The 14,793-nt window shown below is 36.9% G+C and overlaps 2 protein-coding genes and 1 long non-coding RNA gene across 5 annotated transcripts in view; all 3 read right to left on the reverse strand.

The window, feature by feature from the left end:
• The window catches only part of LOC112203286 (receptor-like protein EIX2), a 36,883-nt gene extending 31,607 nt beyond the window's left edge, over nucleotides 1-5,276 (reverse strand). For 2 of the 3 annotated variants that reach the window (XM_040505405.1, XM_040505404.1), the window contains exon 1: nucleotides 4,974-5,275. The gene's annotated coding sequence lies outside the window, so the exon portion shown is untranslated. Of the gene's footprint in view, nucleotides 1-4,973 lie in introns of all 3 variants that reach the window. The other variant, XM_024344276.2, reaches the window with a different exon arrangement.
• Nucleotides 5,277-5,826: 550 nt separating this feature from the next.
• LOC121049012 lies at nucleotides 5,827-6,716 on the reverse strand. Its single transcript, XR_005799128.1, has 3 exons — nucleotides 6,498-6,716; nucleotides 6,213-6,266; nucleotides 5,827-5,911 (listed from the first exon to the last, which is right to left on the reverse strand). It is a non-coding gene; the product is annotated as an uncharacterized LOC121049012 (long non-coding RNA).
• A 29-nt stretch (nucleotides 6,717-6,745) lies between these two features.
• On the reverse strand, nucleotides 6,746-9,894 carry LOC112164805 (zinc finger CCCH domain-containing protein 37). The gene is made up of 6 exons (XM_040505407.1): nucleotides 9,558-9,894; nucleotides 7,611-7,670; nucleotides 7,458-7,517; nucleotides 7,302-7,363; nucleotides 7,004-7,213; nucleotides 6,746-6,906 (listed from the first exon to the last, which is right to left on the reverse strand). The coding sequence occupies exons 1-5, from the start codon at nucleotides 9,753-9,755 to the stop codon at nucleotides 7,204-7,206; spliced, it is 390 nt and encodes a 129-aa protein (XP_040361341.1). The 5' UTR covers nucleotides 9,756-9,894; the 3' UTR covers nucleotides 6,746-6,906; nucleotides 7,004-7,203.
• Nucleotides 9,895-14,793: the final 4,899 nt, after the last annotated feature.

Genomic DNA, 14,793 nt, shown 5'->3' on the forward strand with positions numbered 1-14,793 from the left:
GGTCGAGTAACTGACCAAGTCACTGACCATGTAACTGTACCTGATCAAGTCACTGCCCATGTCACTGCCCATGTCACTGACCATGTAACTACCCAAGTAACTGTACCTGGTCAAGTCACTGCCCATGTCACTGACCAAGTAACTGACCACGTAACTGGTCAAGTAACTGAACCTCAAAATCCTCCAGTAGCTCAACCTAGAAGATCACAGAGAGCAAGAAAACCAACTTATGGGGGGAAGAGAGTGACTACATTGTTTATCTACAAGAAGCAGAAATTGAAATGGACTGTGCAGAGGACAATGATCCAACTACATTTAATCAGGCCATTGAAAGTAGTGAATCTCATCAATGGCAGCTAGCAATGGAAGCAGAAATTAATTCCATGAGTCAAAATGCAGTTTGGGAATTAGTTGAACCTGACCCCAACCAGAAGCCTATAGGTTGTAAATGGGTTTTCAAAACCAAAAGAGATGCAAATGGCAATGTAGAGAGACATAAAGCAAGATTAGTTGCCAAGGGTTTTACACAGAAGGAGGGCATTGATTTTACTGAGACTTTTTCTCCAGTTTCTACAAAAGACTCGTTTAGGATAATCATGGCTTTAGTGGCTCATTTTGATATGGAGCTGCACCAGATGGATGTTAAAACAGCTTTCTTGAATGGTGAACTAGATGAAGTGATTTATATGAGGCAACCAGAAGGGTTTGTGCGAGCTGGAAGTGAAAACTTAGTGTGTAAGTTAAGAAAATCAATTTATGGCCTAAAACAAGCTTCTAGACAGTGGTACAAGAAATTTGATTCTGTGATTTCTACTTTTGGATTTACAGAAAATCTTGTTGATGAGTGTGTTTATTTGAAGACTGTTGGGAACAATTTTATTTTTCTGGTACTCTATGTGGATGATATACTTTTGGCTAGCAGTAACATTAAATTGCTTAAAGATACCAAGAGTTTTCTATCAAGGAATTTTGACATGAAAGACTTAGGAGAAGCATCCTATGTACTAGGTATTGAGATTAAAAGAGATAGGGCACAGAGACTACTTGGTTTGTCTCAACAGAATTATGTTACCAAAATTTTAAAGAGATTTGGTATGGAGAAGTGTGCAGCTGGAGAAGTTCCCATGTCCAAAGGAGATAAGTTAACCAAGAAGCAAAGTCCCAATAGTGATGTTGAGAAAGAAAATATGGAGTCAAAGCCTTATGCCAGACTTGTAGGAAGTCTCATGTATGCACAAGTCTGCACTAGGCCGGATTTGTCTTTTGCAGTAGGGATTTTGTCAAGATTCCAATCTAATCCAGGCCATGAACATTGGGTAGCTGGGAAGAAAGTGTTGAGATACCTGCAGAGAACTAAAAGTCACATGCTAGTTTATAGGCAAGTGGAGGATCTGAAACTCATTGGATTCTCAGACTCGGATTTTGCAGGGAATTATCCAGACTCCAAGAAGTCCACTTGTGGATATGTGTTCTTGCTTGCAGGAGGTGCTATTGCTTGGAAAACCATGAAACAAACACTTGTTTCAACTTCTACTATGCAAGCTGAATTTATTGCAGTATATGAAACTGTGTGTGAAGGACTTTGGATTAGGAATTTTCTCATGCAGACCAAAGTATTGAGTCACATTGTGGCTGGAACACTTGTAATTTATTGTGACAATGAGGCTGCAGTTTTCTTTAGCAAGAACAGTAAAAGGTCAAATAATTCCAAGCATATTGATCTAAAGTATTACAGTGTTAGAGAAAGAGTAAAGCATGGTGAAATAGCTGTTTTGAGTATTGACACAAATTCACAGCTAGCAGATCCTTTCACTAAGGCATTGTCAGTAGCAGCATTCCAGAAACATACAGCAAGCATTGGAATTTTAGCTAATTTAGATGCTTAGGTTCAGTAGAGAGTTAGTCCAGTTGGAGCATTTAAAATTCTAAGGTTTTTTGAGTTCTTGTGTTTTAGTTGTGATCTTTTATTTTGTTTATCACAACTTGTTTGTAATGACAGATTTTATTATTAATAAATTTTGAGGTATTTTCAGATTTTGGTTATTACTGCAGTTTTTGTTGAATGTTCTGAAAATTATCGATTTTGTGTTTAAAGTTATACTTGCTATCAGATGGCTTAAATCATGTGAAGCATGATGTTAAGGTTCAAGCAATATCTTTAAGCCATCAGTGTTCAGTAAATTTGCTTGAGTTTTTGGTTTTAGAAACATAAAGTAGGACCTAATATATGTTTACTTGTTGATACACATTAACATATATTGTATCACTTCTGGTTTGACATATGTGGATTGCAGGAGCTTGTGTTTGTGGTTTTGAAACTCTGCATTTTTGTTAAAATGTATACTGTTTCTTGCTCTGCATAAGTAACTGTGATCTGACCATGTTGGAATGGATTTTCGATTTAAGTTTGTTATCTGGCGCGCACTTCAGTAAGTTAAGTAGGTTTTGATGTTCTCTGGTGCAAATCATCGAGCATGATATGTGTGAGTCCAAAGGGGAGATTGTAAGATCAAATATGGACATAACACATATCATCATAAAGTAATTGATGATTAGCTTAATATCAATCCTAGTTTAACATGGATACAAACAGTAAATCAATACTAGTGACTTAATGAATAGTGTATCAATTCATTAAGGATAGTAATCTATTGCTTAGTCTACAAGGAAGGCTACAAGTTGTGATACATTAAGAATCTAACTAGGAAACCTAAACCGATATGGATAGCTTTAATGGGAAGCTTCTTGAGGTTTAAGTCACCTATATATACAGATGAATTGGTCCCTGATTACTACCGACGTTTTGCATATTGTTCTGTCCATTGAGAAGCAAGTTGGTAAGTAACAGAAGGCTATATTCAGTGTTCGTGTTTGCAGTTGCATAAGATGGAATCCATGCCAGTAATTGCTGAAGGTAAGCCTTAATCCCTTTTATGATTGTGTGCATATGTTGTGAGCATGTATATGGTTATTTTACAGATCTAATAACCTTAGGCTGCACAGAGTACCAAAGACTCTGGGAATTTGACCTTTGATCGAATTAGTACTTAAATCAAGGTCTTCCAAAGACTTGAGGTTTGCAAATTCAACAGGGAAGGGCCCGAAAAAATTGGAATATGCAACAAGTCTTTTGAGGTTGGTAAGATTAAAAAACCAGCTGGGAAATGAAGAACTCATATAATTATCTGATATATCAAGAACCAATAGGCGGGATGTGAAGTTCACTGACGGCAGCTGGGAGTGTGGAAGGTTTTGAATTCGGCAATCAGACAAATACAACTCTGAGAGTGAAGGAAGCATGTTGACATCATGTAGCCAACTTACTCCTGTGCTGCTAAGGTCCACACCTCCAAGATTGAGGTACTTTAGGGAAGAGAGATGAGAAAGCCAATTCAAGTTTTTGGAAGAAAGACCAGACTTAGAACTGAGGTCAAGATAGTTCAAGTTTGAGAGGTTACCAAGAGCTGGGGGAATCTCTTCCACAAATGAATTATATGAGAGATTGAGATACCTCAAACTTTGAAGCTTCCCAAAGAAGTTTGGAATTCGACTTCCTTGAAAATCATTTCCGCTTAGATCAAGGTAACGTAAGTTCTTAAGGCTAAGTAAAGAAGGATTAATCTTACCTCCCAGAGAAGTCTCCTCGTCGAATTCCTCGTCGAATTCTCCATACTCTTGACCATAATTCGGGTTCCGGAGGTCCATCATTGCAGCATGACCTGTATGGTTGTTGCAGTGAATCCCTTTCCATTGACAGCAATCCTGACCCACCCAAGAAGAAAGCCTACCGGAAGGATCAGTAACATCTCCTTTGAAGCTGAGAAGCGCTCGTCTCTCTTCGTCGATGCATGATGATGATCTCACCCCACTCGGAAGACCATCTCCTAAACACAGTTTAGTAGTTTGCAGATATGTAGATGCCAGAAAAAGAAAGAGCAAGTAGTGAGCAACATTGTTGATGAGGAAGCGATAGCTGGTAGGCTTGAATAGGTTTGCACAGAAGCTATCCATGATTATACAGACTTTTCTATGAACTTGTGGAAATGTATAGAAATCTAAAACCGAGTAACATTAAATACCGAAAAGTCTGAAATGAATGGTATTCAGGTATTCCAAAGTCATCCGTTTACCCCGTTCTACAAGTTTCCAAGTCTGAAATGAATGATGTCCAGGTATTCCAGAGTCATGAACGACCCCGTCTTACAAGTTTCCAAATCCACTCAAAAGTCTTTTAGGTACTTTCTGAGACTTTGTTTGCCAAAGCAATAAGGACTTCAATGATTCGACCAAACTACTACTAGTTTGTAAATTTATTTCTGTATTTTAAGGGGGAACCGCTGAGATATTTATCGGAAAACAATTGTGTTTATTTACTGCAAACAAGAGCATCAAAAGTTCAATGGATTTTCATCGAGTCACAGTTTCTTTGTTCCGACTTCCGACGGTATTAATAAACATGAATAATTCTATTTCTTTCCATCTCAGCTCCAGGATTCGTAGAAAATTTCCAAAGACAAAAAGCAATAGGAAAAGTGAACAAGCTTTTGTCATTGATCTTAGCTTCCGGTGGTCAATCTTGGTGTAAAAGTGAAACATACTGGTCTTTTGAATCGAGGGAATTTGACTGGACAAAGTAAGGTAAAGTCAAGTTCTGTGTAAAAAGTGCAATAAACTTTTGGAAAACTCTCCCAACGAGTAACTTGTTCTTTTCTTTTCTTTTGGTAAAAAATTGTTCATTTCACTACAGAATAGCACTGAAACTAGTCATTAATCGAAGCAAGGATAAGGGTGATTATGCCATCAACAGAAGAAGAAAAAAGAAGCTTTTTTAAGGGTGAATATCGTCATAGAAGGAAGAATCAGAGGACAGTGAGAGCAAACTTTCATAAAACCATAGCACTGAAACTCATCACTCTGATACTCCAGATATACAAAGTACATGCAGACTCACTAAATACAGGAGAACGAAATACCTCATGTTATCCAATCGGTCAACACTTGCTCCTTATACGCAGAGCATAAAGAATGGCAGATTGGGTAGTTTATAAACCATGATGGCTCAGAAACATAGTACAAAATAGACCATGGCAGATGGCAATACTTTTGCCACAGACCTCCTTCGAGGCCTCATCACTTCTTCATTCTAGCGAGGGACCTACTGCTGCTGTTCCTGTGTGGATTCAGCTGCTTATGCTTTTCCACCAGTAGAATCAGATTTTGCTTGTGAAGCTGCCATTGCTACAACTTCGCCAGGAGCGGGGGTGGTCAAATCTGCAGGTTGCACCATACTTGCATGTGCCGGTTTTAAGGTAATACACACAGATAACGGCACCCCGTAAAAAAGTTCCACCCTTGTTAAATGGTTTTACATGTATAGGATAGATAATGCCTAGATGGAAATATAAAATAAGATTTCAACAGAAAGAATAGAAATGGTTAAATGCAACAGAAAATGCAGTCACTTCTCATTGGAAAAAGAGGTCTTAACGCAGTCACTTCTCATTGGAAAAAGAGGTCTTAACATTTCAATTCTTCCAATCACTACTGCAATCAGTATATTCATAGTTATCATAGCTTCACAATATAAATGGCAATCGGAAACTACTAAAGTCTTAGCATAATTAATCATTCTTATGAAGAATAGCCATATGCTTTTCAAGCTTTTTGGAATATAATGGTACCCTGCTTAAAACAAGGACAGGTGAACCCTACTGATAAAAAGACTTGGGATAGTCCCAACAGAGAATAGCTCCACCATTCGTACCCCTCTCCTAGGTAGTCCAGCAAGCGTTAGCTTCACATTTTCTTGTTGAGATGGCTTTGTTGTTGACAACGCCACTGCTGGCCTATCAATCGGGTGATGGAATCTGCATTGTGCACCATACTTACATTCCCCAGTCTTCATATAGTACTGCAACATGAAAAAACCACAATACATAAACATGAGAGCAATCGTCATTAAGTTCTGAATGATTCAGAAATATGAACAAGTAGTCATAAATCATTTCTGGCCAAATGTCTACCATCAGAGTAACAAATGTAGATAGATAAAGCAACATTTCATGTGCTGACAGTTTCATGAATAATATCATGAGAACTCAAAAGTGTTGCAACCGTTTAAACATGCTGAAACTCAAATTCATTATACTTTCTCTGGATGGGCAATCATATACAACTGGAATCAAATTCATTTAACAAAAGAAGTTGCTTACTTCACACTCAGCCTGTCCAAAGCGCTGAGGATAAACAGTAGGGCTCGCTCCCACCTGCAACGTGCATATAATAACATGAATCAATATGTTATATATATATATATATATATATATATATATATATATATATATATATATATATATATTGAAAGAGAGGGATGGGGGGGGGGGGGGGGGGGGAGAGAGAGAGAGAGAGAGAGAGAGCTAACAGTTGTTCAATTCAGTTAATGATACAAAACAAAAAGGCCTTAAGGTGAAACATATAATACTATAGGCCACATTTACCGTTGGTTGTGCCAAAGTTTGATAAGTGAAGGCAGCTGGACTAGCAACTCCTATGTTAAAACCTGCAACTGCAGGCGCTGAAAGAGGATAGCTGATTGCAGCAACAGGTGGATTGATATCTGCACAAAAACTTGGCAATGAAATTCTGATACACGCTATTTGTTAAACACATGAAACTAGAGTCTAAAACACATGAAAATGAACTCTAGAATCTAGAGCAGCATAATCTTAAACATATACCTTATCTATCAGGGTGATTGTACCAGCAAGTGGCCCCATACTTGCAGCTGATTTAAGAGAACAAAAGCCATTATGAGTTCTTGGTCGTCTATAGTAATCATAACCAAACAACAAAATAAGACATAACTGACCTTCCAGTTTTCAGGTAGAACGGACAATCAGCTTCACCCTGTAGAAGAAACAGACACATGATCAGCAAAACAAAATTATCATAAAGCTGATAACGCAATTTTGAAGAGGCGCAATCATCTCTAATAAGTACATACCGGTCTTACAGGAAGCTCTTTGGAGTTATACAATAGTGCTGGAGTGAATGAATCAAGAGGCTTCACAGCAACTTCAGTGCCCTCCGTCTTAAGATCTGTCTCAGTTTCGCCAGATTTATTCTCTTGAGTGGCTGATGGTATCTGGATGTCTTTTGGGTGATTAAATTTGCAGGTTGCACCATACTTGCATTGCCCAGGTTTCAAGTAGAACTGTTTAAACATAATTTTGGGAATATAACCAAGTCAACAAAACTAGATAGATAATGCACATTACAAAAGTAGTAGATAGATATCTCACTGCACATGCGGGTTCAGAAGGCCTCTCGGGTAAGGCATAACATCACCATTTTTTGAAGCGCCCTGAAACCAGATTAAAGTATCATAGCATTACAACTACAGTGAATAAGTCCAGATGATAAATAAATCTTGGCATCCTTATCTCATTTGCACTTACCGCAGTGGCCAGTGTGTCCTTTGGATGATTAAACTTGCATCTTTGAGTTTTTAAAAAGTACTACAACATAAAGAATGGATGGGTATATGTGAGCCGCGCAAGTGCTTAAATGCATCATATCGGCAAAAATAAATAAACTGAAATGCTACTCACTGGACAATCGGGCGCTCCAGGTCTCTCGGGAAGGGACTCACTTGGAGCAACAAGTGGAACCTAAATGAACAAGAGATCAATTTATGTGTTTTAACAATATACCTTCTTTGTTTCTTTTTGCCACAATTAATAAGCAAATTGAAGATAGCTCACAAAGAACAAAAACAGCTGCAAACCATTTTCTAATCTTAAGACTGCCAATGAAGATAATACAAATAGGCAGAAAACAAACACTAAGTAGGGCAGCTGAATAACTTGCCACCAAAAGGAAATAACAAATTATAAAGTTGAGCTATTACCAGTACAGAGGACTCGTATAATCATGTATGCATGTAGATCAACCATCAGATGGAAAAACTACTTAACATGGAAAAAGCCTATATGTTCAGGCAAATGAATCCTAATCTTGCAATGGCATGGAACGTAGGGCTAATGAAGAAACTATACTTAAACTCTTATTATCACACAAGGGATAGTAATCAAATTGAAGCCCTTTTTACATTATGTAGGCAAAGCAAAGGAATATGCCTATAAAGAAGTTAGGCTTTGGGGAAAAAGCAAAAACAAAGATGATTGACTTACTAACTGGCTCGACTCCACAATCATTATCAGCAACTAATGAATTGCTAATGGAGCTTTGAATCCTCAATGCATTGCCATAGTCTTGACATGACCAATAAGGCAATAACCAACTCATACATGACAAACACATAAAGGTACAAGCACCTTCTCCACTTGTCTACCAGTACAACCCTACAAGCAATCTGACCAGTTGATCTTTAGCTTCAAGTTAGCTCCACAGCATCTTGAAGATACACGCAGGACCACCTCCAAATTACCAAAATTTTGATACAGAATGATATTTCACACAGACTACCCAAGAGGAATCTCAAAACTCAGACCTAGTGAATATGCATGCAAACCCAAAGCCAAAGAATCTAGGGTGGGTGCATCAAACTTTAGATAATATTCTTATGTTACTTGAGGGATCTACACAACGAGACATTCTACCAGATTTTCAAAATTCATGACCTATGGGGCTCTTTGCTTAAGCAATGATCACGAGTGAACATCCATTAATTCATTCAATCAAAAATGTCCTTAAATATGCTTCAGAGAGAGCTGTGAATCTAAGCACTTTGGATTCAATGATTGGCTATAATATCTTTCACCATTCTAGGTTTGAGATCTTTGACTGAAAAATCTTCCTCAATGATAAAGGCAACCATTCCAAATAGCTTCAACATACTTCAAGATGGGATATGATCCCAATGCCAATCATGGCGGACAAAGACTCAAGATACAACTTGTAGGGTGTTTTGAAACAAATTAGCCAACAAAATATTATACCCAACATTCCTCTTCCAATTCAGCAGTTGATGAGAAATCGATTAACAGTAATCAGTTGGTTCCTGTATGACTAGACTTGAAAAAGAAACTGAGATGACACTAGATTTTAAATTGATTTTTTTTTTTTTGAAAAATAGAATAAACAGAAAACAAAATATATAAGTACCCACAGGGTAAGATGAATGAGTGAATGACCTACAATGGAAAATTAAGAAGAGTACATAAATTCCCAATACGACTTTTTGCAGCCTCACTAGCCACATAACCAAACTTTTTACAGAAAATGTAGTAGGTATAGAAACTATAAAACAGATATAGCAGTAAAATCTAAACGTAAAGAATAAACTATAACTCATACTACATAGCTGTAGATATTATGGGAAACTAGAAACATGAATAAGTCTAAAAATAGTATCTTTTCGCACCTTCAAAGAACTAAACAGCTTATAGGATATGATCGATCCATTGATAAGCTTAGAGAAATTATATAGAATTGATTAATTATTTTACCAAAACTACTTCATAGTTATTTATATAATACGGTAAAAGTCATAAACTACAAGTCTATCGGCATAAGATATAATAATAAGCAGTCACCTCTTTCCAATCTGGGACTCCACCATCAGGAACCCAAATAGGATGGTCAAACTTGCAGCCCTCTCCAAATTTACAGGTTCTTGTTTGCATATAGTGGACACAATCTTTCTCTCCTGGCCTCTGTGGATAAATAGGCAAGCTTGTATTCTCGAATCTAGGTCGCGTTGCTAAAGGATTTGTCGAATACCAAGCTTCCATTTGCCCAATCGGATTATGGGCACCCAAAAGAGCCTGATGGTAGAGTGCTATAGTACGTAGTAGACAAGTATATACAAGAAAACCAGAGGAAATGTATATGTTACCATATAGTATATATATCGTAAAAGTAATTTGGGGTAAGAACATACACGGGGTCGTCTTGGGTACCTTAATGTATGCCATACCCTTATTTTTTTATTTTTTTTACTTTTAGTAAATTAATATAGTGGAAACCTACTGAACTGGTCAACAGGTTACTCAATTAAATATCGACATGTGTCATTTTTAAAAATAAAATTTACCATATTAACAACACACTCTTTCTTGATATGTAATATTGTTAAAAATCATGTAACAAGTATTGTCAAAATAATAAATTACACATAATTGAACTACAATTATGACTTATTACACCAGTTGTTGTGGTTCTTGTAATTGAGTGGTCAAAAATGTAAATATCATATTTGGACAACTTTTATCAAATTTAGAACGTTGATTATCAAGTGGAGAAGCTCTTTACAATACTGAGTTTTTACATATCTTTTGGTCTAATTTTAATTTTACCATGTTCACAACACAAATGTTGTGGAATTGTAAAATGGTTGGTAATCTTGTAAATGGTATAGTTTTTGAAGTAATTACTACAATCAGAACAAAAGTTACCGTTTTTACACCAATAGTTGCGAGTTATGGTAAAATATGTAGTCATTGAGTAATTATTCCATTAATGATAAAAATATAACGATTTACCCCTTTGACAACAAATTTATTGTTGCACTTGTTAAATTGTCCGTAAATTAGTACATTAGTTTAGGTTGAGTAATTACTATAAATAGGACAAAAGTTACCGCTTTTACATCAATTGTTGTGATTGGGGTAAAATGTGTAGTCATTGTAGTAATCATTTCATTAATGATAAAAACATAAAGATTTACCACTCTGACAACAAATTTGTTGTCATACTTGTTAAATTGTCCATAAATTAGTACATTAGTTTAGGTGGAGTAATTATTATAATTAGAACAAAACTTTTCATTTTTTTGTCAATTGTTGGAATTTGTGGTAAATTACGTCAATCAAGAGTAATTACTAATTCGACGATGGACATTACACAATATATTACTTTCATTACACAAGAGAGAACTTTATTACACAAATGAGGACGGGTAAAGCTATGGACATTAACATTTCTCATACATGTTTTATTTTATATAATATTTACCACTCTGAGGACTCATGTAACCACTTTGAGGACACATGTGGTAATTAGAAAAAAAATCCTCATTAAAGTAAATAAGGTCTTCGTTAGAGTAAAGTAGGTTCTCATTTGAGTAATTAAGTCCTAAAAGTGGTAATTGTAATCGGTTCTCATTAGAGTAAAGTAGATTCTCATTTGAGTACATTTAAAACAAATATTATTTATTTTTACACTAATTGTTGTAGTTGTCATAAAATGCATGTAAAAAAAATTATATTTGGTTAAGGAAACTACTAATGATATAATTAATTGGTAATAAAGACTACTTAACTAATACTAATTTTGCAAACTTAGGTTAGAAGGTTTTGTTTTTAATAAGGAAAAAACATAATTTTCAATTGTGTAATTGTCCATTAATAACAAGCATTAATCAAACATTAATTCACTAATAATAAAATTAATTAGTAATATAGACTATTTAACTAATAGTAATTCAGTGAACTTAGGATAGAAGGTTCTTTTAATTTTTTTTGAAAAAGGAAAAATCATAATTGTGAATTGTCAATTGATAATTAAATATTAATTGGCTTTATTGTTTTCACTATCTTTATTGTTTTCAATTCAATTAGTAGTTTGTGTTAACATTTTTGCTTATTGGAAATGAGTAGCATAATTAGAAAGGCTAAGGGCTAAACAAGTTACCAATTTGTTAAATATTTTGAACCATTGGATATATTATTAATCCAATGGTCTAAAATATTTAACAAAATGAGGGTATGGCAAACACCAATGTACCCAAGAATTCTCCGAACATACACATACTAAAAACACAAAGATAGATTATTTTATCTCCTTCTGTAATAGTATATATTGTGCTAAATGCATATTCGAAAACTACTAGCTTTACATAATTAATAGACATATAAACTCTCGTACACAGGGTAACAAACTAAATCCATTATGCTATTGTTAAACAGTCCCACTGTTAATCTTTACGGTTTAATTACATCTGTAGTGAAATGACTGACTACAAGTTACACCAAGATCATAAACCACCACCTCAGACATTATTGATGAAAAGCAAAATGCTTAGTCATACTGGTGATAAGCAAACTATAAACACACACACACACTAGAAGGCCAGAAGCATACACAAAAGCTACTAGCTTTACATAGTTATTAGACATAAACTCTTGTACTCGCGGCCAAGGCTTATATTAATTAGTGAAATGACCGACTTGGAGCTACATTTGATCATAATCCCACTTCATACATACCTACATTAGCAAGCTATAAACATACATCAATTTACACTAGAAAATTTGAAAACTTTAAGCAATTTCAGCATGCATAAAAAACACCAAGGCATTCAGATTCTTTGATCTTCATCACTTTCAATTCAAGATTCAAACTTTTCATCACCAAACAGATAGTTAGAGTAGAGTGAGAGCTCACCAACCTTCAGCAGGGGCGGATCCAGGATTGAACCATTGGACGAGCTGGGATTTCTTAAACAAAAAAAAAAATTATATATATATGGAGAATCTCGACGGTGCGAGATAATTTTATTAATTTTATTACTCTAACACCTATAAATTAAGAAATTAACTTTGAATCAACTACTTTTCATAATAACTAATTTAACAAAAATAAAAAAACCACAATATAAGCCACAATTTTATATGCACTTATCGATGCACAAAGAAAGGAAAAGAAAAAAGCACCTCGGAAAGAGTAGACTCAAGCAGAGTTTTTACCATTCACTTAATCCCTTTGTGTTCCACATTTTACTCCTGAGTCCTGTTTGAAGTACAAAGACACAAAGTTGATTAGCACAACACTTTAATTAAACCCAAACTTGCTTAGTGAGCATCGTTATACAACTTGATTAAACAACCCAAACTTGATTACTCATTAGCACAACAATTGATGCCTTATACTTTAATTAAACCCACTTGATAAGTATTGAAATCAAATAATCAATTAAACATTTAAACCCACAAGGCCACAACAATTGCACAGCAGAATTGCAGAAATAACTCAAAGAAGACCCACACATCAATCAACAGAATTGCAGAATTGCAGAAATCCAATCTGATGGACCTTGATAAGTTTTGAAAACAATCAATTAATCAAACCCACATCAATTGCAGAAGAAGAGAATGCCCAGACCAAGAGAAATACAGAATTTGACCGGCTGACCGCAACCTTCATTAGTTCATTCTTCAATGAGTTCAATCCACGAAATCTTCAATCCAATACAACCTACGAACATTAATTTCACATCAATCCTTATTCCTTAACCCTATAACTTGCCGCAAATTGGATTGATTCAATTAAACAAAATCTTACATTGAATTCATTACCCAAATTGAAGAGGGAGAGTAACTGAGTAAGAGAAGTAGATCCGCCCCTGAGAGAAGTGAGAGATGAACTGGAGAACTAGAGACGAACTAGACTAGAGCTCGAGAAGTAGATCCGCCCCTGAGTGAGTGAGAGACGAACTGGAGAATCGAGAAGTCAAAGTCCTCTCTGAGAGAAGTGGAGAAGTCGAGAATGGCAGAACTGCAGCCTGCAGGAGTTTAGAGGAGGAGGAGCCGGAGAGAGTGAGAGACGAACTGGAGAATCGAGAAGTTGAAGTCGAGTGATTGGAGTGAACTGGAGACCCGGACTCGGGAGTGGGTTTAGGAGTTAGGATGGCCTGGACAGGCTTGAGGTAGACCGTGGACAATACCCAACTAAAAAAAAAATTATACATCTAATTTTTTTTTTAGGCCCAAAATTCTCGGACGGGCTCAAGCCCCCCCCCCCCCCCCCCCAGTTATTATGTAGATCCTCCCCTGACCTTCAGAGGTGCGTTTGAAGCCGGGCGGGCCGGGTTCTGCATCCGCGGCGGGCCAGGATGACATCATATACGACGTGGCTCTGGCGACGTCGGAGTAAGCGCCGAGGCCGTCGGTGCCGGAGAGGTACATGGAGGAGGTGGAGAGAGGGTCCGACCTGGAAAGGTAGCGGTGGGCCGGGTCGGAGAGGCAGGATTGAGCTAGGGAGAGGGGGTGTAGACGGTGGAGAGAGCAGGATTGGGAGCTGGAGCTGATTGGGCGACGCCGTAGGTGAAGAGATGGCTCGCCATTGATGATTCAGTATAAGAAGAAGAGGAGGAGGTGGTGGCGGTACAGAGTCAGACGCCGCAGCTGAACCACCCCATGAAGCGGCGTCGTTTCTGTCGCGAGTAGTAGTGGCCATTGTGACCAGTGATGGAAACCTGAGTGGTACCACTACTAGCGTAGCCATGAGCCAACTAGCCAAGCAGAGTGAGACACAGTGAGTCTGCGCTTGTATTATCATTTTTTCTATTATCGTTTCTTCTTCTTCTTCTTATTTGTTTTATTTTCTTAAGTCATACTTTTGGTACTTCCATTTCAAACGGGGTTATCGGATTTGCTATGGAGGATCCGCCGCCACGCTACTGGTTCAGTGTTCGATCTCCATAAGAGCAAGTTCACCCGTTGGATTACCGGGTCACCTACTATTCACTATTTTTTAGTGTATATTTTCATTCTCTGGGTCACGAAATACACTGTGCCCGTGACCCAAGGCACGAAATACACTGTACAGGTCACCATGGTGACCCAGAACACTATACAGGGTGACCCATGGTACGAAATACACTATGCTCGTGACCCAGAGGGTGAAATTAACACTAAAAAGCAGTGAATAGTGGGTGACTTTGTGACCCAACCGGTGAACTTGCTCTAATGCCACGTAACGATTTCTTAACTTTTATTCATCAAAAGCCAAATTTTGATTTACCAATATTTTATGGGGTGGACTTTGAAC

The sequence above is a fragment of the Rosa chinensis genome, chromosome 5, assembly GCF_002994745.2.
Source record: "Rosa chinensis cultivar Old Blush chromosome 5, RchiOBHm-V2, whole genome shotgun sequence".
In the NCBI taxonomy this organism is placed as follows: domain Eukaryota; kingdom Viridiplantae; phylum Streptophyta; class Magnoliopsida; order Rosales; family Rosaceae; genus Rosa; species Rosa chinensis.

Excerpts from the sequence above, each read along its gene's own strand:
- LOC112164805 (XM_040505407.1), bottom strand. The coding sequence starts at position 9,755 with ATGGAAGCTTGGTATTCGACAAATCCTTTAGCAACGCGACCTAGATTC. Across the intron at positions 7,671-9,557 it reads GAGTCCCAGATTGGAAAGAG|GTTCCACTTGTTGCTCCAAG; the intron begins GTGACTGCTTAT and ends TTGTTCATTTAG. Across the intron at positions 7,364-7,457 it reads AGGACACACTGGCCACTGCG|GGCGCTTCAAAAAATGGTGA; the intron begins GTAAGTGCAAAT and ends ATCTGGTTTCAG.